The sequence below is a fragment of the Dermacentor silvarum genome, chromosome 10, assembly GCF_013339745.2.
Source record: "Dermacentor silvarum isolate Dsil-2018 chromosome 10, BIME_Dsil_1.4, whole genome shotgun sequence".
Classification (NCBI taxonomy): domain Eukaryota; kingdom Metazoa; phylum Arthropoda; class Arachnida; order Ixodida; family Ixodidae; genus Dermacentor; species Dermacentor silvarum.
Genome location: NC_051163.1, coordinates 15,334,864 through 15,361,794, shown reverse-complemented (window position 1 = coordinate 15,361,794; position 26,931 = coordinate 15,334,864). Strand labels below are relative to the sequence as shown.

General features: G+C 44.4%; 3 protein-coding genes across 6 annotated transcripts in view; 2 read left to right on the top strand and 1 right to left on the bottom strand.

The window, feature by feature from the left end:
* Window positions 1-8,324, bottom strand: part of LOC119466618 (uncharacterized) — a 44,848-nt gene extending 36,524 nt beyond the window's left edge. For 3 of the 4 annotated variants that reach the window (XM_049657296.1, XM_049657297.1, XM_049657295.1), the window contains exons 1-2: window positions 5,708-8,323; window positions 2,904-3,166 (exon numbers count right to left, since the gene is read on the bottom strand). In XM_049657296.1, the coding sequence (XP_049513253.1) occupies window positions 2,904-3,166; window positions 5,708-7,991 (2,547 nt within the window). In that variant the 5' untranslated portion in view covers window positions 7,992-8,323. Of the gene's footprint in view, window positions 1-2,903; window positions 3,167-5,707 lie in introns of all 4 variants that reach the window. The other variant, XM_049657294.1, reaches the window with a different exon arrangement.
* A 118-nt stretch (window positions 8,325-8,442) lies between these two features.
* LOC119466620 (NADH dehydrogenase [ubiquinone] iron-sulfur protein 3, mitochondrial) lies at window positions 8,443-9,486 on the top strand. Its single transcript, XM_037727140.2, has one exon. The coding sequence runs from the start codon at window positions 8,569-8,571 to the stop codon at window positions 9,376-9,378; it is 810 nt and encodes a 269-aa protein (XP_037583068.1). The 5' UTR covers window positions 8,443-8,568; the 3' UTR covers window positions 9,379-9,486.
* Window positions 9,487-10,243: 757 nt separating this feature from the next.
* Window positions 10,244-26,931, top strand: part of LOC119466619 (uncharacterized) — a 35,930-nt gene continuing 19,242 nt past the window's right edge. The window contains exons 1-13 of the mRNA XM_037727138.2: window positions 10,244-10,464; window positions 10,864-11,025; window positions 11,296-11,348; window positions 11,422-11,499; window positions 11,583-11,677; window positions 12,308-12,400; window positions 13,869-13,965; window positions 17,864-17,931; window positions 18,262-18,337; window positions 23,601-23,706; window positions 24,549-24,651; window positions 25,721-25,865; window positions 26,094-26,156. Coding sequence (XP_037583066.1) covers window positions 10,905-11,025; window positions 11,296-11,348; window positions 11,422-11,499; window positions 11,583-11,677; window positions 12,308-12,400; window positions 13,869-13,965; window positions 17,864-17,931; window positions 18,262-18,337; window positions 23,601-23,706; window positions 24,549-24,651; window positions 25,721-25,865; window positions 26,094-26,156 — 1,098 coding nt within the window. The 5' untranslated portion in view covers window positions 10,244-10,464; window positions 10,864-10,904. The remainder of the gene's footprint in view (window positions 10,465-10,863; window positions 11,026-11,295; window positions 11,349-11,421; window positions 11,500-11,582; window positions 11,678-12,307; window positions 12,401-13,868; window positions 13,966-17,863; window positions 17,932-18,261; window positions 18,338-23,600; window positions 23,707-24,548; window positions 24,652-25,720; window positions 25,866-26,093; window positions 26,157-26,931) is intronic.

Below are 26,931 nucleotides of genomic sequence, written 5' to 3'. Positions count from 1 at the left end.
ACTTTTTGTCTCCTTCCACTGCAATGTTGAGTCACTACAAATTTCTGCATTGCCTTTATTAGCACTTGCTGTTTGCATCTCGCTCTTGTTCTCCTAAAGAGTTCCTAAACTACTTTTACGGAAGTCGAGAAAAGCATTTGACGAAGCATTAGCAGACTACAGTCAACTTCCGTTAATTCGACCCTGAGGAGACCGATGAAATTATTCAAATTATCTGGTGGGCCGAATTAAACGAGATGCAGAAAAAACACACAGCACACCACCGATTCATTTGGCAGTATTTGCCAGATTTTAACAGACCCCGAATTAAATGCGCGCCCGCTTTCTATGCATCCAAAGTAAAAATCTAACGCACACTCAATTTTTACCAAAATATTGGCAAGGGTCTAACGTGTGCTGCACAATGGTGGCAAGTTTTCTCAAGTCAGCTTTGCCGCAATACAGCCGTGTTATGTGGTGAACCATATAAACGCTGAGAATGCGGTTTTGGTATTGTATCCATTGCATTGCAGAGAAAATTTCCTGCGCAAATTTTTTATTATTTTTTTAAAGAAAGGTGCTCGTTAGAACAAGCTAAATACTATACTTGTACATTGTGAGGTATCGTTATTGCTTGAAAACGTTCCTAGGGTAGACCGAAAATAGAAGTTTTCGATGGGAGATTCACTGTTTAAGCTCCGCAGAGACAAGACGCTGCTGATAAAAGGATTGCTGTTGGTGTCACCTTAGTGGTCAGGTGCGTGCGTGCTGATCGGTCGGGCCTGAATTATCCAGTGAAGGCGAATTTTAGGATCAAAATAACGCAATTTTGGGCCCACAGAAATTTATGGGCGCCAGCCGGGACCTTAATCGAATTAAAAGAAAAATCAAATTAATGGAACTCTACTGTATTCCAGAAATACCTTGCAGCAAAAAATACTTCAATGCGTTCAGCAGAAGTAAAGTTATTGGAAAAGATTGCCTGTGATCCCCTTTGCGGTGCCTCCCGCTCAAACTTCAATGCCTCGCATTGTGAAGGCTACGGCGGAGCGGGGTGGTGCCTGCCCACAAACCCACCTCCTGAATGTCACCATGATGTGCAGTTCAGATTTGACTTTGGATGTTCACATAGACGCCACTACTTCTGATTGCGGCACCTATGATGCGCCATACCCAGAGGCTATCCCTCAGTTTACGGTTTAGTTCGCGGTATCTCATCCCTTTGCTGTGCTAAAGTGTACCAGATAGCTACGCGAGGCTATTCTTGCACCAAGTGACATGAGTAGCACATTTCCTGTTGCACTTATCTCTACAACAATGAAAAAATTTCCAAGGGTCAAACTACATCTTCATTTTCACTCATGCGAGTATGTCGGCAGCGCTCGTATCAGCCACGAGATGGATGCCACACTACGTACTCACGTTGAAAGGATACCTAATGTAACGAGCTTCGACCATGATCGCGACACACCCCGAAGGTGTGCAACTCTGGAAGCAGACGACCTGTTCGTCAGATGTTGGCGCTCGGGCCTTGAGTCACGCCACCCAGATACCAATCAGAGCGCGCTGTTGTTCTCAGCGAGCGTGCTCATCGCAGCATCTCGCGGTGACTGCACTTTCTACGCTGTGCTGTAGACGCAGCTACATGCAATAGTAATGCCTAACTATGTGCACGACCGGGCTGAAGTGTGCGCTCTCGTGCTCCAGTCTGGCCGTGCTATGTGGTGCGAGCCAGCTTGCCCAACGAATAGTAGTCGCATCTCGATTGCGCATTTTGTGCAATAGCTCAATACGAAGCAAAGTCTGCCAAGGCATCTCTAGCCAGGAGCGGCCAGGAGTGAGCACATGCTGGCAAGCGTACGTCTGGTCTGACCAGACGTACGCGTCGTTCAAGGCTACTCGAGTGTTCAAAACTAACAGAAATTAGCGAGACCCAACGGCTAAAACACTGATAAGCATTGCGGCCAAAGCAATTCCTATGCAGGTGGGCGCGGCCGAGCATTGGCAGACGATAGTCGGCAATAGTCGTACTTCCGGAAGTACGTAATTCCTATCGAAATTCGAAACAGATTTGTGCTTACCTCAGCCTGTTTATTAAACTGCATCAAAAAGCATACACAGTAACCAGTAGGAAGAACCACACTGATTCAAACACCCTTCTCGATTGATGTCAGATATTGGCCAATAGCAGCCTCATATTAGAATCTGCTATATAACGAAATATGGCAGCCTGAAAGAGTGAGGAAAAGGCTTCGGTTTAAGAGAGAGGTGGGAAAAAGGCGACTTTGCGCTCCACTTGCAAGCTCCACGTGCTGCGCACTAATGCAAAATTTGGCTGAGATGTTCACAGCAGCGTAGGCTGCTGTGAACAGCGTATGCGTATGTATAGCGTATGCATATATATAGTGTGTTATATGGTGGTATGGTAGTAATGGTCAGTACATGGATTTGTCTGATCTTCTTGCTTGTGGCTTTCTTTATTACACTTTATCAGCCTTCATTGGCCTATATTTCAAAGCAACCTATACTTTGTTGAATGCCCAGAAGGCAAAAAAACTCTGCAAACACGCACAATTGCCGATAATTGCAGCGGTTCTGCTCGTCCATGCATCCATGGCATAATGGTTTCACTATCGGGCTTGTGAGCTAGAGGTGCCGTGTCCGAATCCTGCTGTTGGGAGAATTTAATAATGTTTCATTATTCATAACGCAGAACTTTGTTAAAAATAATCAGCTACAAAGTCATGAAGCCATTCGAAACCAGAAGGATGAAGTTTAGGCAAATCCATGTACTGACCATAATTCCAATGCTGCCCCGCTTGCAGCTGACACTAGCACCACAGTTCCCTCTAGTAACTGTATGAAACTCCATGCTGTCACATGACCAGGGCTGTTAGTTGAGGGGAAGGACAAAGACAACTTGCTTTGCGCATAGCTGGTGGAAGTCCTGGCTGCGCACTGGCAACACTGGCCAGCACAGTGTCCACGTTGTTGAGCTGGTCGTCATTTCTGGTCAGCTGGCCATAGAACTCCGACAGTGACTTCACCACGACCACTGTGGCCTGCTCCTGCACGCCGGTTCCAAGCTGGAGCTGTGCGAGGCCTTGGGCAGGAGCCTCTCCTCCACCAAATGTGTTCATGTTGGCCGGAGCCGATCCTTGAGCAGGTGCCACCACTGCTGGGGGAGCTGCAGCAGATGAGGATTGAAAGGATTTAACACTTTAGGAAGGAGTGTTACATACAGACAATGAACCAACAAAATTGGTTTTTCTTTCTTGCAGAGTTGGTTTCGAGTAAGGAGTTTTGAGCGCAAACGTCTATGGCTAACACTGAATGATAAGCAGCAAGCGTCATTTGTTGGGTTAGAGCAGGAACGGAGGACTTGCTTTCTTTTGAAATCATGCTTGGAGAAGAAAAAGCAACGCAAGATCCCTGGCTGCGGTAGAATCACAGGTGATGTAGAGGAAATACAATGTACACCTCCCGTTTCACATCTCAATGATAAAAATCTAAAAATTCAAAAAATTCCACACAAAGCCACAGGTCGCTTGAGGCAAGGCTTGCTTTCAGTGTCCTGCCTAGTGTTGCCTATAGGCGATAAACCTATTGCTAAAAAATTGTCCACGAAATTTCTATCTTTTTGTTGAATATCCTTATCTCAGCGTATTTCGCAGTTAGATGAAGATTTCCTTCAGGTATTTTTATTGTCATTAAAGGTTTAAAGGCCAACTTATAAAGAACTTGTAGCTGGGCTTGTTGGTAATTCATCTTGACAACTTGCTTCATCCCCCCCCCCCCCCCCCATGCAGGAAAACACACTCGCTCGCATGCATGCAATCACACACACAAACACCACCCCCCCTTTTCACAAGAGCTCTGTGAATAAGCAGGGAGGGTGCCCTTTCTTGGGGTGTTTGTATGCGAGTGTGTTCTCTTGCCCTCTGGAGAAAGTTACCATGACAGAGACCAACTGCAAGAAAATTTAGGACTGCGTATGCAGCCATAGAGCGACCTCTGTGCAGAATTGTGTGGATTTGCCATGAAAAGCTTGAGACGTTTCTGATGCTGACACTGTAAAACTGGCCCCTCGGCATGACCTACAAGATCAGGTAGCACCCACAGAGCGCTAAAAAACTTCAAGGCGATGTGCTACCCACCAGACACGCGTGTCGTTCGCTTTGCACTCAAGAGGTAAGGCTTCCTCTTAAATGAAATGAAGACAAATGTTTATGCTGCAATGGCAGATCCCACTCCTACAATAGCAGGAATGTCAGCCTTACTTGTACAGCACTTTCATAAATATGAGAAGATGCAAAAACGAAAGACAGGCTTGAAGTTCATGTGCTAACTCCTTACGCCAACAGAAGATTTGCACAGGATCTAAGCAGAGAGTTGCTTAATGTCACAAAGCACCAGGAAGTAAACGCTTGAGCTTAGAAAACTTAGGTAAACAAAAAAAAAAGAAAAAAAAAGAAAACAGTACACACGAGACTACGGGGACAGAGCTGACACCATGTCTTGGAGGCCATCTCTGCCTGTGCCCCTGTTCTGTCATATGCCCAGCTCAATCGACCAATACAAGATGTGAGGGGCAAAATTCTTGAACATTCCAGATTCATTGTAACCAATATTGTGCCCCAATGTCTTTGTAAACTGTAGTTGTTGCATTCTGCAAGAATGCTCCTGTAATGCCTGATGAAAACTCATCACATATATCTTAAACCAACTGCAGTCACAAGACTTGCCATTTGTTTTGTAGCTGCCACTGCGACAACAGAGCAAGATTGAGAGGTCAAGGTTACACCTGGGCTAGACCTAGCAGTAGCCTCTGTGTTAATCTTGAAATGCCTTTCTTGACGCGAGAATGTTTCTACACTCCACATCTTTCGGAGAGTGGCTGCTGTGGCCTGTCCTAAAAACAAAGGCAAAGTGGGCAAGATGGTATACACCTCACAAGAGCAGTGATGAACCAGTACAGAGGCAAAACAGCTGGCCTTGCACTGCCAGCTGTCTTAGCTAATACAGACAATCGAAATGATTCACAGATAAGATCTCCCTATTGTTAGCTGCACTGCTATCATTTGTCACTGCTGTCACCTGTCTGCAGCTTATTTCTGCCTTTGCCGCACAGTCTCAATAGAGCTGGCCACTGATAGAGCGACCACTGACCCCACAGCACCGCTCAGGACTACATGACCACAACGTAGTATGCTGCATACTGGAAGCACAAAGGGGCACAAATACAAGATTCGACATAACCTTATATTTACAAGTTGTAGTTGTAATATATGAAGTTGTTATTCCATAGAAGGCGTTCAATATCAGACAACTGCACTGCAAGAAGTGCTAAGACTTCTATAACTGCACTACTTGCACTGCTTCTGTACTGTTTTTACATTCTGAGGTGTTACGTGCCGAATACACATGATTATGAGGCATGCTGTAGTGGGGTATTCCAGATTAATGACCACAAGCAGTTTCTTTAACGTGCATTAAATGCACGGTACGTAGGCGTTTTTTGCATTTCGCCCCCATCGAAATGCGATCACTGCGGTCGGAATTCAAACTCACGCCCTCAGGCTTAGCAGCGCAATGCCAAAGCCACTATGCCTCCACAGCAAGTGTATCCGTAGTGTTTCCTGATAAGTATGAAAGAGTACAGTGGTTTCAGCAACAGTGACAACACCAGTGTTATGTACAATCATAAGTAGCTCCCACAAAAACAAACCTTTTGATGGAAGACTCTGCCCAGAGCTGGTGAATTCCACAATGTGGACACCCCCGCCGCGGGTTGACATCCAGCGCACCTCCACTTCTGTGTCGATCATGTCATCCGAGACCTGCCCAAACTTCAGCTCGCAGGGTATGCCAAACGGGGGAGCAATGGCAAACTGTGGTTTCAGAGGGCGCACATCCTGCGATGACACAGTCTCCTCATTGCCATAGTCCAGGTAAAAAACGTCATACTGTGAGCCGTCGGTTGAAACTTCTCTGACTTCCGCTCTGTAGAACTGCCCATCCTCGGAGAACCGACAACAGATGTGCTCCCCGGACCGTGGGCGGAAGGCCGGGTTTGGCGACGATGCAGAATAACAGTCTTCGAGCTCTTTCTGCAGGTTGTCCAAGTCTCCCTCTGGGAGACTCATGAACTGGCCAAAGAAATTCCGAGGGGGAGCAACATTGGTGACCAGGAGTTTCTCCACGGTACGCGCCCAGGGAGACGGTACACTTGCCGAGACCAGTCCCAGTGGCATGTTCAATAATCTGACGACTGATTTTGGAGGGTCCCCAACAAATATTTTAACAGAGTGGGTGCCATCAGGAAGGACATCGACAATTGAGACACTTGCTTCTGTATCCAGAACCAGTTTTTCTAGCAAGGGTGCTATCTCTTTTGAAGCGTGAGGCGGACACTTGAATCCATCCAAAGCTAGCTTCATAGCATATGCAGGCTGCAGAGTGTACTTGAGGTCCAGCTGTCGAAGTTCGGAGATATCAAGTGTTACAGTGTCTCCATAATCAGCAATCCAGACCTGCACTTGCGGGCCTGGCTCGATCACTTCAGCCCTGTACCATGTTCCTTCATACCTGCAGGCTACAGCCAAGCCGGGCATGATATCAGCAGGCGAAAGCATAGCAAGAGAAGGAGATTCGGCTTCCAGCTGCGCCGAAATCTGATCGATTTCATCCGCCATTTCTTTCAGCTGTGCATAGAGGACTTCGGTAGACTCAATAAATGTGATGTACATGACGTGGCTACAGCCTGGGTCAAGCCTCAACCGTTGTATTTGGGTGTGTAGGGCAGTCACTGGCAGTAAATTTCCTGACAGCCCACTACACGGACCACAAACTACTGCCGGAGGTGCTTTGTTGCCGTTCAGACCCTCAAACTCAACGGTATAGACGGAAGATATCACGTCCCGCGAAAATGTGCATGTCAGCTCTTGCTCCGCAGTGACTTCAAGGAAGGTGTCCTTGTCTAGCCCTGTGCTAGACGCATTGCAACGGAGTGCAAAGGTAGGCTCCTGGAGCAAATCAGGAGGGATGACTAACAAGTCTGACGTTGACTTGACTTCATAATTTCCGTAGTCGACAAAGACCACCCTACAGCTACCTTGGAAGCAGTCGACAACAAGGGAACGGTAGAGTAAAGAATCCTCTGTGAAACGCGCGAGACAGGCCGTTTCCTTCCGTACCAGCGCGGGATCCAGTGGGACTGCGTCCGCGTACGTCTCCTGAATCATTTCCGTGAACGCCATTGGATCCCTGGTAGCTAGATGCAAAAACACATCGCACATGGTTTCAACGTGCGAAACGTATACCCTGTAAGGTACGCCCAATTCGATGTTCGGGGTAGTGAAAATGGGCGTCGGGACAGCCGGTACCGTGGCGTTCGTAAACGCCGCCGAACGCGCAAGCACGTCCGCCAGGCTCTTCCCGTCAGGCATGGTGACGGACACGACGGGCCTAATACAGTTTACCTGCACCTGTTCGTACCTGTGGACTGTGACGGTAACTTCCACACTCAAAAGCTTGCTCTTTGACAATAGGACAAGGTTCTCTGCACCCTCCGGCGTGAGATGGCTCAAGTCGAGTTCGTCAAGAAAGCACTCGTAAACTCCCTGCGGCGTCCTGAAGATGGGGTCTGGGCTCTGTCGCACGTCATCGACGCACACCTCTTCACGGTTCCCGTAGTCTATGAACGTCACCTCGACTAGAGTCTCGTTGTGGCGCGGCCAGGATGACACCACGGCACGGTACCACTTATTGTCCGAGTAGCGCGCGAAACACGGCGTTCCCAACGCTATCTGACTCTGATGCATAAAGCCAGGCTTGGACGACAGCGCTGGCTCGAGGCCCTCGAGGTAAGCTTCAATATGCCTCATCATTTCGTGGTTCCTCTGCACAAACAGTTTAAGCCATCGGTGCTCGGGCGCCACGTGCGTTACAATAGCCTGGAATGTGTCATCCGCGGCACCGGCCGCGTTCCCCACGATCGTCGGATGCTCCATTGTTTTCACGCGTTTCCAGCTCGTTACCTGTAAGTCATTGCCGCTGCTGTCGAAGAAGGGTTGCTGCTGCTCGTCACCGAGGAACGGACAAAATTAGCACGCGAAACCAAACGCAGCCCGCAAACTGTCAAGCAGCTCACTTCACAACGGCCCTCTTCTTCAAGTCTTTCGCGTGCATTCGCGAGCGCCGCCGCGAAATGTCAGACGATACTCTCGAAGCGGGTGCTATTTCCAAGATAAGAGTAATGTTCGGTCACCCACATAAATGCACAGTAACAGTTCAAATACAAGACAAACGCAAAGCGTACCTGTGGTACAATTAACAAAGTTAACATTGCAAAAAGCGAACGCAAATGCAGCACAACTCGCTCTATGGTATGGTTCCGAAATGCATGCCACAAAAAACTAGACGGCGCCCACTGCGCCGCCCCCAACCCCCCGAGAAATAGAGCTATCATCATTAGCATCTTGCCGTGGTCGCTGCGTGCTGCGTCGCCGTCTCCCTCATCGAAAGAGAAAGGTCGCCAGTCAAGGAAACACTCGATATCGAACATTCGCGCGAAGCTTGTTTCTGGAGATGTCGCTTCTTTTTGGAAGAGCTCGATGCCTCACGAGGCTGGGCAACATTATGAGGCAGACTACGCCATTAGCGTCCGCAACAACGCGGCGTTACGAGAGCAAAGACGCCGCGGCGCCTCCGACCCAAGAAACCAGGCCGTCGGTCCGCAAACCGCTGTACGTGCAGCGCTCCAAACTCGAAGACTTCGGAAGGTACGTGGCCGAATGTCTGCCCAAATACGTCCAGAAGGTCCAAATAACACCTGGTGACGAGCTTGAGATTATGATCGCCCCTGAAGGAGTCGTGCCTGTGCTCACTTTTCTCAAAGAACATCAAAACGCTCAGTACACGAACATAGTCGACATTTGCGGCGTAGACGTACCAACGAGGCAGTACCGTTTTGAAGTGGTCTACAACCTTCTATCTGTGCACTTTAACTCGAGGATTCGTGTCAAGACGTACACGGACGAACTGACGCCTTTGGACTCCGCCACTGTCGTGTTCAAGGGCGCCAACTGGTACGAACGCGAGGTGTGGGACATGTATGGTGTCTTTTTCGGCAACCACCCGGACCTGAGAAGGATACTGACGGACTACGGTTTCGAAGGGCACCCGTTTCGCAAGGACTTCCCGCTTTCGGGCTATGTGGAAGTCCGCTACGACGACGAAGTCGAGAGGGTGGTCGTCGAACCGCTCGAGCTGACGCAGGAGTTTCGGAAGTTCGATTTGTCCACGCCGTGGGAAACATTTCCAAAGTTCCGTTCAGGAGACGCTGCACAAGAAGTCGCCCTACCCAGCAGTCAGGAAGAACCCAAAAGTATCAAATAGGTATTTCGGTCTGTCGGGGTAGTCGCGAGAAAAAAAAGAAAAAAAAAAAAGAAAAAAGGACTTTGGTTTTGACAGTTTCAATAAAGACATCACCAGTGAAATAAACCATCGCCGTCTCAGTGTCTCTGGTTATGCATAGACAACGCTATTCCTAAACTTGAAAACCGTGGTGGAAGAAGGCTCCCGTCAAATAATTTTTCGCATGCAACATATTAGAACGCGTGGCACTTGCCTGTCAGATCAGAGGAGAAATGCCGAGTCAGTGGACACGGAAGCAGCTAGGAAGCGTTGCGAGGGTAAGATGCGGCTTGGACTCGACACAAACGCTAGAAGCGTTCGACGCGAGGTAGGTCAGTCGGTTAGTCACAAGTGCACCTGTCAAAAGCTAAACTAATCACACAGCGCAGTCAGCGTTGTCGCTAAAGGTCCGAGACTCTAAAATTACGGGCGTAAATATTTCACATGGCATGCACTGGCGGGCTTGAAGGCGCGCTTACCGGCACAATCGTCACGCTAAAGTTCACACGTGCAGCACTCAAACGCAACAATGACAACCAAGCGCGTTCGATACGAGTTTCGAATTATATGTACTACATAAACTGCGATTATTATTTCTTGAAAAGAAAGCACAGGCACGCCGCGTTGAACTTACTTGTGTGCGATGTCACAGCGACAAATTCCGTTCGAGACAGTCGGATTGCGTTCCCTAGCTAATTAAAGCCGTTAAAAAAGAAGTCTTTACGTAACCCTTTCTACCTCGCACTGTTCGCACTGCACAATTTTTCTCTCAATGGCGCTCCCTAGGTAGTTCCCTAGAAAATTCCCTAGTCAGAAAGAGAGAAAGAAAAGACAGAGAGAGAGAGAGATGTGCACATGGACGCCAGTTCGTGCGGAGCGTGCTGCGGAGGTAGTCGTATCGTGGAGTCTTCCAGAGGAGCAATAATTTTCCTAGCAGCGCTTTAGCGGATAGAGTTTTCAAAAGAAAATAGGGTGTACTAACAGCTTCCTCTCCTCAAAATTCACAGTCGTTAGGTGACCTAGAAACAGTCAGGCCCTCAGTTACACTCCCCTCACCGGACAATTGAGGTGAGAACCTCCGTGCACTGTACCTGTGATTTTGTGCCGATAGTTGTATACAATTATATCAGGCGCGAGTGCGCTCCTATATAGGTCATTATTTCTGGGCGCGGCATCGCGACAAGCCGCGAGTATGTGATTTTTTTTTCTTAACTCCCTCATATCAATGTCATTGTAGAGGAGTACGTACGTACGCGTCGGCGTGAAAGCGAATTCCTGGCTAGGAGCTGAAGGATATGCGGTGTATGAGTGTCGATCATCATTCATCTATCCGTAGTTTTAACAGAATCGTGCAAACTCCTGTTTTGACGTTGTCGTGTGGGTGACGACGCGGTGTTGGTGCGCGCGCGTTTTGGTTTAGGATTGCGTGCGACTGCATTCAAAACGATGTGCGCGTGTTTCTTACAGCACCGAAAATCCATTGCGTAAGTCTTGCAGTGTTGTGCAAAATGCCTGGAGATGGTCAAGGCAGTATGAGATCGGGCATGTGGTTCCTGCTCAGCATTCCAAAGGAAGACACCGAAAATGCGGCACGCTCATGCGCTCACAGCCGCGCGACTTTATCAGAAGGTATGCGTCGTGCACCTGCACAACCAGGTTTTCTCGCTTCATTGCTTGTGCAATGGCATTGGCTTGTGCATCAATGGCCATTATGTATGATGTATGTATGCTGCTGCAAATTGATGTATGCTGCTGAAGTGGATTACACACGCGCAAAAAGAGAGAGACAGAGAAAGCATTTACTATCAAGAAATAATAATAAATATAGCCTAACTGCACAGTTGCACGCCCACTTTTTTTTATTCGTTATTTTCATTATTTTTTGTTATTCATTTGTAGATGACGATCGTGAGAACTTTTGCGATAGCAAGGAACATCTTACTTTGAAGGAGGTATATACAAGCCTTGATTTTTGTTCATTGCTATGCAGTATCAAGTAATCACGGTGTACCTTCTCTACCCTAGGCACTGGAAGATTGTCTAGAGTCATACGGAATTCGTAATGCCATCTGGAATGCAACAGCCCAAGACAAATTCTATCAGGTAATGTGTACACGTGCATTAGCAAGCCTCATTACGCTCCAAGACCCTGCCTTGCTAAGCTCCTAATTTCAAGTTTCATGTAGGTGTCCTTTCCGTATGAAAGCGGAAAACCAACGGATTGCATCCTTAGCGACCTGACATCTCGTGGAATTGGTTCGAAATATGACTCAACTATTGGGTGAGGTCACTTTTTGGTCTTTTAATGAGTGATGTACATCTTTATTTGGGCTCCCTTACTCCAAGTTTGCATGTTGTTGCAGTGTGTTATATAAATGCACCGATTCCACAAACTGCAGCTGATGTGTTTGCCGCAGTGCAATGTGTGAAAGGATTTAAATAATGTTCTATGCGTCTGCATGCACCTTGCAGCCTCAAGGGCTACTTCAAAATTGGCTCTAAACTTATGTGGCGGCTTTTTTGACATGCGCCATGCACCTGAACCTTGGAGCAATTCTGGCGCTTTGTGTGCAAAGAAGAAGCTCTTAGCCATTGTCAAACACACTGGCCATGACCAGACACTCTCGTTACTTATTTGTTACTGTCTGCCCTTGTACGTTGTGTATGTGTGTACTTTGTATGAATGCATCATTTTATATGGCACCCTCGTCACCTGGGGTATCATGCTAGGCATCTGGCCATGGCAAAGCATTCATTAAAGAATGCTTCTTTCTTTTTTATGCACTGATAAGTAATGTTATGCTACAGATTCTTTTCAAGTGCTATTGCAACTTTTATAATGTTGACATGTCTTGTGTTGGACATTACTCCCAGGTTGACATCTTTCGCTCCTCTATTTTTTTATCCACAGTGTGTTTCCATGTCCAATATTCTATAGAGCTGTTGAACCAGAAAGTGATGATGAGGAACAAAAAACGGTAGCCGACGTTAACTATGAATCAGGGTGAGTGGGCACTGTGTTGTTCCAAAACCATATGCATGAATAGTTCACCATTCTGGCTTAATTGTGCCATGCAGGTCGTAGCAGTGGGTGTGGCACAATGTTCATGTGTCAAGCCTTGCTTACTGAAGACACTTTTTTGCTGCAATTCTGACAGCCAGAATTAACTGCGAGCTTCTCGATCACAATTGTCCCCTTTGCACAAGCTGCAGAAGGGAGTCATTCACAATCTAGAAATTTGATCCTGATCGGGCAGAATGCAATCGAAACTACCTCGTGGGACAGGTGTATTGTTTAAAATTGTGATGTGTGATTTTTGTGGAGCCTTGTGCCATTTGTGCTCTAGCCCTAAAACTAAGCATCTGTGAACTAATCACGCCATTGTCACATGCACAGGTAAATGCGGTAAGGGAAACTTCATTGTTTGCTCATGTTTGCCTCTCATTTTGATAGGATGGTACCTTGGAAGCAAATGTCAGTCATGTTCTCTTAAATTCAAATTATTTACAGGCCTTGTCAAAATTAATAGGGTGCACAAAATATTACACATAGTGAGCTTGCAGCGCTTTCAAGTCTATGTAATGAGACTGTGATGATACATCTTGTATTTACTGTGATATTATACCTAGGCATACATTCTGTTACCGCATGTGTGCTGTGATGTGTAAAAATCTGCCTTTCCCAAATCAAGTGTAAGATTGGACAGAACTGCCTGCAAATTGTGTTAACCATGAAAGTATTGTATGCACAAAAGCTCTTCTTGCTAGATCTGTATTCAGTGAGAACTGTAAAAGTTATGATTGTAAATTTAGTTTTACTCATAGAATTATGTTAAGATACAAAAGCATGTGTAATTTTTACCTTCAGTGCATTTATGGCTCTAGCAAACAATTATGCTTTGAGCATGGTACCTAAGGAGATGACATGCATTGCACCTAATTTCTTTGTAAGCCATTATAGTACAATATTTTTCACATGAGAAAATTATTAGTGGTTTAATGGTACACAAAAATGTGTAAAAAACTGTTGGGTAAGAAACTGAAAAAGGAGGCACCATTGCTAATAGGCTAGACTATCAGATGCTGAATGCTAGGGATGTGCGTTGAGAAGTTAAAGCAAAAAGTATAGCCATTGCTCTGTTGTGGCAATAGACATATCTGGATCATCAGTTTGAAACAGAAAGTGCATCCGTTTATGCTGAGATGTACAGGACTTACCCTTTTGGCAGGGAAGTGTTTTATGAAAACTGCTTGTACAAGTCTGCATTTTAAACGTAAGTATGAAGGAAATGTCAGGCAAACATAACATTTTCTTGGAAACGTAAGAGTGAGTGGTTGTAAAGGCAGAAAGGGCAGCCTCCCTAATTTGCAAGGTCAAATCAGTTAGCAAAGTCCTTGGAAGTGGTGGGATTATGCTACAATGTCTTTGGGGCCTTACCCTGTTTGTTGTATTGATACCTGTTTTCTTTTAGGGATGAAGCAAAAAAGGAAAAAGAGAAGGAGAGTGGGTTTCGATCAATGCAGAAGAAGTTTCTGAAGTCAGTGAAGGCACGCCTTACAGTTGCTCAGGTGTGTATCTAAGTGAGCACGTGATTACTGTACCTTAGATTGATGAAAGTGCTTCTCAAATAGAGAAATCTAGCGTGTATTTATTACAATGACTTTGCTTTTTGTTGTCTGTGACACATTTGGGAGTGTTCGTAGCATTAGTAGGCAAACTCAGAGTAGCTCTCAAGAGCTAATCAGTTATTCAGGTGATACGAATGAAAGAAAAGTTATTTTGGCGTAATGTTTTAACAAAGGTACCTAATAAACTGAAATTTCTTACATAGACTTAGACCTAAAGAGAACAGCATTGGCTGGAGTATTAGCTTTGTATTTAAACCAGACAGCATGGACAATCTTATAGATATAAAGGTAAATTTAAAAAAAAAGTAGAATAGAAACTAGAACTAGCAGGACCACCTCCGTGGTGTCGCAGCACTGCTTGCTTTTCTTTTTTAAAGCTATGCTGTTAGTGTGGCAAGAGTTGTCCTTGAAGAATTATTTTGAAGTCTAGCATTCCAGGAGTAATAAAAATGCCAACTTTTGAAACATATTGCCTACATCTTAAGACACTTCTGTTATGCCTGTGCTACGAAACTGACAGACATGTGCAAAATTTTGTTACGCGAACGAAGGATTAAGTGCTGGAGACTATTTACAAGTATATGTACAAAAGATAGCTGCAGCGCTGGCCAGATCAGCCGACAGCTCGAAAGCCAAGAGCAATTCGTCTTCTTCGTCTGGGCGCCCGCGCGCATGGTCCAGAAGAAACACGCAATATGCATGTAGCATTATCCCCGGCGGCAGAAGCATCGTCCCGGTGCATCTAAATGTCAGTGGGAATAGGAGGGTAACACGGTTTTAGGCGTGCTACATGCAGAACGTCAGTGGAAGGCGGGGCAGACGAGGTACTGGTACTGACTGGGGCGATTTCATACGCAAGCTGGAGTCACGGCACGCAGCACTCGATATGGGCCTGAACAAGAATGCTTGAAGGTAGTTGTCTGAATGGCTGATTGTCTCTTCTTTTATTGCTTTTTGTTGTAATGACCTATATAAGACAAATTTTTAATTGTACAGGTACATTTGCTTTTGTTCCTTCACCATAGATAAAATATTTTCAATATTCAGGATTGGGAAGTCCGCAGAAATTCAGTGAAAAATTGTACATTTTCAATTTCTTCCTCTGCTATCCATTGTTAACTGATGCTGCATATGGTAGAAATATTTTAAAGTAACATTTTCTAGAGATAGAGTTATTGGCATTGAAGGGAATAAGCATTAATTAGTCCAACGTTGCTGCTTGGCTATGACAGGTCCTTCTTTCATGTGAACAAATTCTTACTGTGCTTAGTGGCTGAAATGGTTGTGCGTACTACATTATCTAACACAGTGCAGTATTTGTTTGAAAGGTCCTGAAATAATAAAATATTATCAAGACGTTGTTTTGCCCAAATGCTGCTCATAGCAGGGTATACTACATTCAAGAGCAGTCTTAATTTTTATAAAATTCTGTACGTAAATATGAAAGTATGGCGCATATAATTTTATAAGTGCAGAAGGAAGCTTCAAAGTCAAAAGACTGGGGCTGCAAGACCATCTGTTAGTACACACATCAGAAGAAAAAAAAAAGTAATCAAATTTTTATGAAAAGATAATTCACCATGGAGAGATAAAACTGCAGGCAACAATAGCAGCTGCAAGGTCTCAAGCAGACATTGAATTTTGATGAAAAAAAATTAAAAAATTCACAGTTTATGTTTTACAGCTGGAAACGAAGTGACCATTATCTGTTTGTCTGCCCTGTTGTTAAACGCTGTTTAGAGATCGCCGGTTCTTATATTCCAGCATCTGAAAACTCGGCACTATTTTTTACAGGTTTAATCTGCAAATTGAGCTTTCTTTGTTTTTTAACATTTGTATGCTGAATATACATATATATATATTTGCAATTACTATATTATTTATGTGACAACCAACCAGCTTTCCTAGTGACTGTTCACATTGTACTTTTCCTCGTTTTTATTTAGGGTAAAATTTGGAATAATATATAATTCTTTTTACTAACATATTTTTTGCTGTAAGCCTAATATATTCATGTGACAGCTGTGTGTTTTAGTGTCTGCATGTTTGCTTCTTTTTACTTCTGAGAAATTGGTGTGAACATTGCTTAAATGATGGTCATTGGGTGATCCTGTAGTGATTTAAATGCAACCTCCATACATTCATTTATATAGCTAAGTAAATTTACACAAAAAGCTGTCAGCAGTTATGATACAGTGACCAAAAAGGCAGAAACAATAAGGAGCATATCTAATTCTAACAATACACATACACAAAACCCCCCAAAACTGAGTTGAATACTGAAGCCTTCTACCACATCCTTAACTTCATAAATTATTTAATTGTGTCATGCAATCATGTCGCTTTGGTCACGGTCAATGCCCGTTTATTATCATTATCAGAATAATTATTATCGCTTTTTAAGAGGTTCATCAGCGTTTCTTCCATATTAGGAAATACATATGTGCTGTTTGTACTTGCCTGCAATGGGCCGCCAGATTTTACTATGTTGTAGACTGTCTCACCCCCCCCCCCCCCCCCCTTTTTTCTTTTCTTTTTTTTCTCAAACTGCTCTTTATTTTATTTTGTGGTGATGCACAAAAATATGTATTCTGTATAACTTTAACCGTGGTGCATTTCTGTATGCTGCCAATGTGAGAGTTCTTAGGGACCATGTAAACCTGCTCACAGCAGGTTTTGTCCCTGGAAACCTCCTATTTGCCACGGGAGAAATAAATTTAAATTTGAATTGCAGAATTTAGTACAATCACATGTATATTTTATTTTTCCCATACCACAGTGCCCTAAATTGACTTCTTTAGTCATTAAGGATACATTAATGAATTTGGCAGTGCCTCTCTAGTGCCTTTTGGTTTTACGAGGCTTCCATCTAAATACATGAGAATGGAGAAATTGTTTTTCTTGGCAACCCCTGCACCAAATTTGATAATGTTTGTTGCATTTAAAAGAAAAAGTTAAGATCTAGTGACTGTAGAAAGCTTATTCTTCATTTAGGCCAACATTTCTTCTGAGAAAAATTCTTGGAAATTAGGTTGGGGGGGGGGGGGGGACAACATGAACTCAACTATCAAGTTTATAACTTTTTAAAAGAAAAGCAGTATCACAATTAGGTAAACTACACCTAATAACACACCTAAGGCAGATCAAATCAAGGTATCATGCACCATTTTGAAATATACCACTAATTTGTGAGTAAGACTTTCGTATAACTCTCCTAAACATTGCAACAATTTTATTTATGCTGTCTATTAATATACTAAATTTCCCTCTTTTAGATGCTCTAAGAAATGTGGCCCACAGAACTGCAATATCGGCTTTTGGGGCACAGTTACAGATTTGTCAACTTTCTGCCTCAGTGTTCTTAGCTTACTAATTTTAGGGAATTATTGTGAAAAATTTACTGGCACTAAATCAAAATTCTGCTTCCTACAGTCATCGGAACTTAACTTTCTCAAATGCAACAAATTGTGCATTTGAATAGGGAAATCGTAGTTGGCCCTGAGCTGAAGCTTTTTCTTACCAGAAGGTGCCAGACCTTTGCTATTTTAGCTCCGATCCTAGTAATGCTTTTGTGCATTTGAAAACGTGTATTTCTTGAATTTTTCTCTATTTAAACAAGACTCGAAATGAAGGGAGCAGTTACTGGCATCTCATAAGCCTCGGTCCCATTCAGGAAGGTTTCTGTTTTCATTGGTAGTAAGGAGGTTGCCACTGCTGATCACAAATTCACGTGCGTGATTGTGACCATGCCATTAATGTATTTTGCATGGTGGCACACCTTCTTTGAGACTGTTGTCGTTTCTCACTGCACTGATAAGAAGTCATTTGTCTTACCTAGGTTGTTGCAGGTGTCAAGGCTCAGGGAGAGCTCACATTTGATTTTGTCGCGTTCATAATTCTTGCAGGGTGAGTAAATCCTTTCACTGAACTGATTTTAACAAGCAGTGCGCTCTCTCCTTCAGGATTGTTTTATGCTTTCTTTATGATAGCCCAAATTGTCACTCACAGCACGTGTCTATACATCTGACAGAACCTGTCATACAAAGAGACAATGGCAATGCTATTCAACAAACTTATGTAATCACAGACTGCGCACATATAGTGCAAGTAAATGAATAACAAGGCACACTTATTGCTAATTAACGATATTGTTTTAAATTCTGTTTGTATTGTGTGTTCTGAAATGGTAAAAATTTATCTAGAGTAATCTCTTTGTGGGCTTGGTCTCATTTTCAGCATGATTGCTGCCCTTGGCCTGATGGACAACAATGTGGTCTCAATAATTGCTGCAATGTTGGTATCACCTCTTATGGTGAGTCACAGCGCAACTGATTGTCTTACAGTTGGGTTATTGCACAAGCTATGAGCTGCTCAACACTTTTAGTGGGATAGCAATTATATGTGCACTCCAAGCGCATTTCTGCCATCGCTGTCGGTGTGATGTTCCGTATAAAGTTAAAACACGATAACATTATCGCTGTACATGCGAGTGAAAGCTTGCAAGGATCGCGGCTCAATCTCACGCGGAGGCGGGTGGTTCTACTCCGGCGGCAGTTGCTTATAGCACAGCGCTATTTCTTGATAGCGATCTGCGATGTGGGCAAAGTGCGGGCCTCAGCTTCAAAGCGATCTGTGATGTGGATAAAGTGTGCCGAGTGCCAGTAGCTTCATGTGCGCTGTGCTTTCGACGTTTAGTAAAGTAACATTCAACATTAGTCGACGTTTAGCACAAGACAGCACAAAGGTCAATTCGCTCGCTGATGCTGCCGCACCTCCTCACTCCAGCATTTTGACAGCGAGTTTCTGCAGTCATCGAGCGAGATGTGTTCATGTTTACCTGTGCGCTTGTTAATTTAGTGAGTAAGTGAATGTTTACAAGTTTATACGGCCGATAAAACTACTATCCATAGTTCGTATGGCTGTCTACCTATTTCATACCTGCCAACGCTCCCGAATTGTCCGAGAGCCTCCCGAATTTTGATCACATCTCCTGATTGTACGGACGTGACCTCAAATCTCCGGAAAAGTGGCCGCTGCAGCACAGCGTTTGCTTTATTTATTATTCTTTTTTACGCCCTATCGCTATAATCATATTGCGCCCTATAATATAATCATGCGGGAAAGCAGCGCAGGAGCAGTTAGTCCCCAGCATGCACCTTGAATCGAGGTAGCAGCTGCCGGCGCCACCACGAACGCAAGCAACTGACGGGTGCTGCATATTGGATTTTCTGGATTGGCTCGTCTTCGCAGAAAGGTGGCAAGTATGGATTCTGTACCACATGCACCTGTGATGTGAGCATTTCGCACGGCGGCAAGGCCGACATCAAGATAAACATCGCTTCAGAAAAGCATCAGAACTATGTTTGTGTCACAAAAATACAGGATGCCATCGGCAGTTTCCTCCAAAACAACTGCGAAGACACTGTGATCTGCACAGAGCGCCTCTTCATGGGATTTATTGTCGAACACAACCTGCTGCTAAGTCTCAATAATTTCCGAATTGCTAAACTAAAAAAAAAGAAACTGTTTTTGACCCCCCCCCCCCCCCTCACCTTGCGCGGCGATCTCCCGAATTTTCATGTACAGTAAAAGCTCGATGATACGATTACGGCTAATACGAATTTCCGGATGATAGGAATTTTTCTGTGGTCCCGGCCGAGCCCCATTACTTTGCAACGTGCTAGAGAACGGTTGTTACGAATCAATTTTCAGCCTGCGTCGGTTAATACGAATAAACGCCGCCCCACCGACGGCCGGGAAAGAGAACAGCGCGCAGTCACGCGCTTTCTCTCCTCTTTTGATGCGGAGGCGCGGCGCCGGACAGCGCGGACTCCGTGACTGGGCGCGAAGAGTTTGAAGCGGTGGCGCTTTTGGTGCTTTTGTACTTTTCCTCCTTTTCTGCGAGCCGTCAGATGGAGTGGCTGCTGCGCTTCGGGCCGTGTTCTTCATGTTTGCGCCATTTTGCCTAGTCGTAGCGAGCTATGTCTCGCAAGCGGAAAGCACTCTCCTTTAAAGAGAAATTAGACATTCTTCGAAAGGTCGATGAGGATCCCAAGAGGAAGCGGACGGAGTTGGCTAAGGAGCTAGGCCTCGCAACGTCAACTTTGAGCACAATTGTTGCACAGCGAGACTATCATGAAAAACGTGCTTTCGTTCAACGTCAATGCGAAGCAAGCGAATTCGAACACGCTTATTTCGAACATACCGCGCACCGACAATGCTCTTAGCAGCGCGCCAAATCACGCAGCGGCGCCTCCGACCGGCATTGCTCCGACACCGCCATAGAGCAAAAGCTCAGGAGAGACCCCTCAATGTCGCGCGCGAAGGAACGGGGGAAAAAAAAAAAAAAGAACCCGCCGCGGAAATTTCCTTCTCTCTCAAATTACAAGGTCGCCGTTTCTGCATCGCGCCGGAACAAGCGTGTACGTGCCGACTAGAGTGTTCTAGACAACCGTATTCTAGCACACACTAGTGCCGACGTCTCTGCCACGCGGATAAAATGGCAGTGAACCCTTCTCCTCTATTTTCTAGTCACATGTTGACCTTGCACGCTGCGGCAGCAGCGCAGAGGGAAGCAGCGGCGGAGGCACAGTCGGGCCAACGAAACTGCCACGCCCGCAAACGCTCGCTTCCCGATAACGGCAGAAAACGAAACTTGAGGGGGCGGCCAAAATAAGCTGGCGCCAGCACGGCGGCGGGCGCGCACGGAGTCGAAGGTGAGAGAGCTACGAGGGAGTTGAGAGGGATTGAGAGGGAGGGCGAGGGGAGCCACCGAAGCGGCGGAGTTGACGCGGCCAAATCCGATTCCCTGCCGCCCTCCTCCCTCACCTTCGACGGTCTCCGCGTGCACCCGTGTGCCGGCGCCGCCCGCTCGCTCCCTGAAGCTTCGTTTTCTGTCGTTATCGGGAAGCGACCTTTAGCCGGCGTGGGCAGTTTCGTGGCCCGCGCTTGCTATGCGCTTGCGCGCCGCAATATTTCACGACTCGCACCGTTCGTGCATCTTGCTATGGTGCACGAATACTTCAAAAATACGTCTTTTTAATTCGAACAAATTTTCGGGCCCCTTCGAGTTCGAATTATCGAGATTCGACAGTAGTTTTAATTGTGTTTCGATGATACGAATTTCGGCTAATACGAATATTTTCCGTGACCCCGTGAGATTCGTATCATCGAGCTTTTACTGTATTTAGGTTGGCAGATATGCTATTTGCTATTGCAATCGACGCTTCACCTTTCTGATGAAACTGCGACTTTTTTCTAATTGTTGCCACATTGCCACTTGGTTCATCTGTGGGAGCTCATTTGACTTCCAAGCAAGTGCCCATTTGATTTTGTTACTTTGTTTTGCTCATTGGGTAGCAAGAAAGGTGCAATTAGACTAACATGCGATGTCTACAGGAATGCGTAGTTGCTTCAAAATAAATTTAGAGGACGCTTGAGCTCTGCCTTTAAGAGCGAAACGCAATAGCATTCAAAGATCCTTGACTGCTTCTCGCGTTTCCTGGCAACTGCAGCTTGAGCAACCGTAATGTTTACCGGGAAATGCTGGCGGTGAACGCTATGCATGAAGGCGAGCTTTCCAATAGAAATGCGGCCTCTTGCATAGGCCGATCTTCTATTATTGTTTCGCACTTTTAATATTTCAGTCTGAGAAGATTTAACATAAAAGGAATGCGCTGTTGTTGTTTTGTTTCATGACGTTTGTTTGTGGGGTGTCATTCTCAAAATTCCGGGGTATAACTTTGTAAAGAACATAAGACAAGGTATGAGCAACTTTAGTAATAGTAGTGTCGTATAGAATATATACGCCATTTTTCGCTCACGGGACGCCGACACCTGATTTTTTGCGACACCACCCTTAACACCTTTGCATTAATGCTACGAGAGAGACATTCAGCCTGAGGCAGACGACGAAGAAGACGGCTCTCTCTGGTGCTGGTGGCTGTCCGCCATCTTGGCTACTGTGTCTCTCACATACTGTAAATACAGTGTAAATAGTCCCGCCTTGTGTCGTTTTACATAACATCTTTGTGGTGGAAGTGCTGGGTAGTTCCCTGTTTCGATCACGGAGCTCCGCAACGGCCGCCTCATCACACTTGCGACCATGTCAGTCGGTGCAGGCATATCGTCTTCACCCCCTGCCCCTCCCGTGGCTCCCACCTACATCGTTCTGCCTCAGGCTGAATGTCTCTCTCGTAGCAATATGTTATATCTGCATGTTACCCGCTGCGATGCCTCAGTGGCTGTGTTGTTCTACTGCTACTTTCAAAGTTGCAGATTTAAGAGGAAGTGCTGTTTCGGGTAAAACTTCAATTTTCTTATTCAAATACACGTAATATGCATAAATGCAGCTATTAGACAGCTGATGAACTGATTTCAATGAAGTTTATTGCATTTCAGAGAGAAACCTAAATTTTACCAATTGTAGGAAGCATATTTTGAGTTTAAGGCCTGAAATTTTTTACTAACATTGTCGAAAATCGGCAAGCTAAAAATGAACAAAAAATGAACAAAACTGAAGCATAACAATGTTTACAAAAATCGTAACTTAGCACTAATACCAGATATTGCAGTTTTGTAAACTACACCTGTTAAAGCATCTAAAGCTACAGTTGGCTACAGCAGCCACATTGGGAGGCGACCAGAATGAAAAAGTGTTCATGTAGTACATGAGCTCTCAGGTGCACATTATAGAGAGACCCGTGTCTTCAAAGCCTCTGTGTTGCCTTGTCATGTTGATTGAGAAATTGAAAGACAAACTCCCTTATCGATTGCCCAATGAATCATCTGCATGCAGCTGATCACAAAAAATTTTGTTGCCATTAAGTTTATTGTCCAAAAGGGAATCATGCTCATGTCACAAATATTGGTGAGTTGGGAGGCATAAATATGTATTCTTAATTTTTTCTTGTTTGGGTTTCATTCCGGCGTTGCAGTATGCATATGTTTAAGCTGAGGCATTATTCTCAGATGCTTCCTTCTTTGTGTGGAGCCATACTAATTCGGGATATTTTAGCTATATGTGTTGTAGTTCTCTGTTAAAAAAATAGTGGTCAATGTCATTTTTATGCATTGTGCAATCACTTTTTTTGTGTGTGTTTTAGTTGACCTTGTCTTGACACATTCTTTTTCAATCTTTTGCCTCCATATTCACAAGCGTGCCACAACTTAAAGCTCATCCTTGACTCTGCTGCCCTTCACTTGAGTTCAGTAATCAGTGTGCTTCAGTAAGCCTGCTTGGTGAATCAAAGCTAAAGTTTTGTTGTCATACACTTGAAATGCCTACTTGAAAATGCTAGGGTGGGTTGAAAGGTGTGATGTTTCGCCGGGAAGTCATTATTGCAGTAATCACCAAGCAGCATTATTTTACTGCAGCAACTATTGAAAAAAAAAAAAAAAAAGAATGCAGTGGCTACTTCAATGAAGGGTTGCTGCTTCCCTTTACTCCACAAGATCTGGAAGGAATTTCAAGTCGAGGTGTGCTTGTAAATACGGGGACCAGTGCCTCGAGAAAGTGCCTCACTCAATTTCACTTTTACTTTGTGTTCTCATGTACATTTCATAATCTCTTGAAGGGTCCCATAATGGCAATCACATTTGGCATCATAGTTCGTGACACAGCTCTCACCAAACTTGGCTTGAAGACAGAGCTGATTGGTCTCTTCATCTGCCTGCTCTTTGGTGAGTTCATGTAGCAGTGTGACCTTCACCACTTCTCCAAACCAGAGTCCCAGAACTAGGTTTGCAGAATTTGCTTCACTTTTCTGACATTATCATTCTGCTATAAATTGTATTTGTTAAATACTTTTTCTCTATTGGGGGGGCTGTGCATCTACTCTTAGTTCCTTGATCACTGCAGTCCAATGGCTAAATCAGGCTGAGTTGGGTAAATAACTAGGAAAACTAGCAGAAGCAGACAAATAAGCTTATATGCTCCCTATTAACATTGTGTTCATATTTGGGGTTTTCTTTCAGGGCCTTTACATGAGGACCTAAGTAAGGAAACTAGAAGAAGTTTATTGATCCTTTCATGATAGATATTATACATAAATATATGGAAAGTATAGAACCTGAGAACTAAAGTATGATTTGTGAGAGGCATTACAGTGATGAGTACTTGGGATTCAGCAAAACGTTTACCAACACAACATGAAGCCATAATTACAACATACGCATAAGTAGTGTCAAGAAATTTACAGAACAAATGCTAATTTAACTTAGTTCAGGAAGAACACTTTCTCGGTGCTTTTCAACTCAATCTAAGGCTTTAATTGATATCCAAGTCATTTAATGATTAATTGAAAATTAATGAACATATTTTTAAATTATATATTGGGATATAGTGTAAAAATGTTTAGTAGGAGAGACAGCTGTTGTAACACAGAGTTGGTTCCATTAATGTAGAGCCTTCTGTTATATTTTAATAGTGTAAACATTTAGTTAATGTGACCTGTGCAAATATATGAAGGTATAAAATTATATCTGATTGCCGTCAGAAAAACCACTTCTCTTCATGTTCACAGGTTTCTTCTTTGGCCTTCTGAATGCTTTCTGGGGTGATATACCACCTTACGAAGGTTCCAGCTGGAGTCCGTCACGATGGCCCAACCCCGAGATGAGCTCTAGGTACGAGCATCTGTGTATTTTGTGAAAATGCATGGTCAGCAGATAGCCTAAGCATATCAGAATTCTTGTGACAAATGGCCACACCGGTTGGCTTGCACAGTGAGGCCCTTCAGCAGTATGCAATATGCTGGAGAAAACACACCTTGTGCTTCAGCTGTGGTTCTCTTTGATTACTATTAAGAATGCGAGATTTGAGACAAGATGATAATTTTTGTTGCCCAAGATCCACAGCAGTGGCAGACGTAAGAATTTTGCGATAATTGCCAATATGATCATCAAAGGTAAACATTCGGCAGATATCAGCCTGGTTGGGAACAACTAAAATAAAGAACAAAGAAACTCCAACCAAAATTGATTTTACTTTTAAAAATCCAACATTTCAGAGCCTGTGATCGGCTTCTTCAGCGGTGAGATGATCTGAGGCATAGCAGTGCTATGTGTTTTTTTAACGCTTTGACAGATACGCGGACACTTTTTGCACTACTGAGAGTAAACATCAGGGAGTGTTCCTCATGAACAGTTGATGTTACCTGACGTCTTTTGGATGCGTCAGGATTCTAAAAGGAGCCGTGGCTGGTGGCTCTTTTCTCTCTCCAAGATGCCGCCTCCTTCGTCTTGGAGAGAGACGTTGAAGTGTTGGAAAGATGTAATCATAGAATTGAAGTCTGCCAGTAGATGAAATGTAACCATTCGCTGCACCTAGAAGCACTTTAGAAAAATACGGTGTCAACATGTACTGTTAGATCCACTGCTATTTTATTAACAATGTGTTGCCCTGCATTTTTCTGAAATGCGGAAACATTATTTTGTCTCGAATACCACATTTTTAGTTATAAAACACAATCGTTACTGGAGCACCTAGCAGACAAACAGCATAGAACAGATGACGTATTCATGGTAGAGTGGTTAAAATTTTTTAGGGCTGTCACGATGCATTAGACAACCTAGCAGAAAAGCAGAGGTTGCCGCTACTGCTTACATATTTACTATTGCGAAGGGAATATTTACATATTTACCATTTACAGTTTTTGCTGCTTACTACTATTTTAGTGCTCATTTTTGCTTGCAGGGGTCACTGGAGAAGTCTCTGGGTAGGGTCCCTGGTGGCCCTGCCATCAGGTGGTGGCGTTGCCATGGCAATTCTAGGCGGGAATTCTGCGTGCTTGGTGGGCGTAGCCATCTCTGCCTCTCTCCTCCCACCGATCATCAACAGTGTCAGTATTTTCTCTGCCTGGTACTGGCTGAAAATTATACTGGTTGAACACATATTTGTCAAGTTTGGTGACATGAATGCAGTTGTCATGTTCTAATTCTTTGCAAATGACAGCTTAATCCAAGCTGTTCTGAACTTTACATGTAAAGTTTCCCACACAGAAAATCTAGATTTGTCTTCCTTTGGTCAGGATCATTTTCTTCCTAACTGTTCTTGTGTTTTGCTTTAGGGAATCCTGTGGTCACTGTCTGTGGTGAAGGTGTTCAAGTCAATGACGCAAGACCCAATTGAGGTAAACAATATCATTACATTTATTTGTGTGCTTTTATATGCTAGCCACATTTTCTGAGGGGAGTGCTGCTTATTTGATAACCTTGGCTCACTCCTAATGATGTACTATCGACCAAAAAAGTTTACGGACCACGGGATCTCATAAAACGCTAGATATCTGAGCATCCTTTAAAAGTAGCCAGTAGAACCGTACATCGCAATGTTGTTTGCATGTACCAGTAAAGGCTGGAAATGGGAATACCAGGCTGGGTGTTTTGAGGCTGTGGAGATATGCAGGTTTTTGTCAGATCCCTTGGTCCGTAAACTTTTTTTGGTCGATAGTACATGCATAGTGTAGTGGTGCAGCTATGTGTTTCTTTGAGCACGCAAACTGTGTTTTATGTACCTCAGTAGTGACTGTGTTGCCTGATTTCGGGTGGGACATGTCCTACTTTGGTGCACGATTATTTTGGCACGATCTAATAATATTGATTATCGATAGTGCTGTATTTGGCCATGCTCTTATGCCACTAAATAGCGTCAGACTGGCATGTACGTTTTGTGGCAGAAAGACAGACCTGCAACCGCAGTGTCCCAGAACTTAGCCATTGACAACAGGCATTTCTAAGAAACAAGGGACGTCGACCTGCTCAATTATCAACAATGGTGTATGAGTAGGACTTCCTGGCGTTGCATTGCAAACGCTAAGGAAGCATTGTAGCCAACCTGTGTATGACTGGTGAAAAGGTTTAGAAGCCCACATGGCCAGCAAGCCATCACACAGGCAATACTTGTTT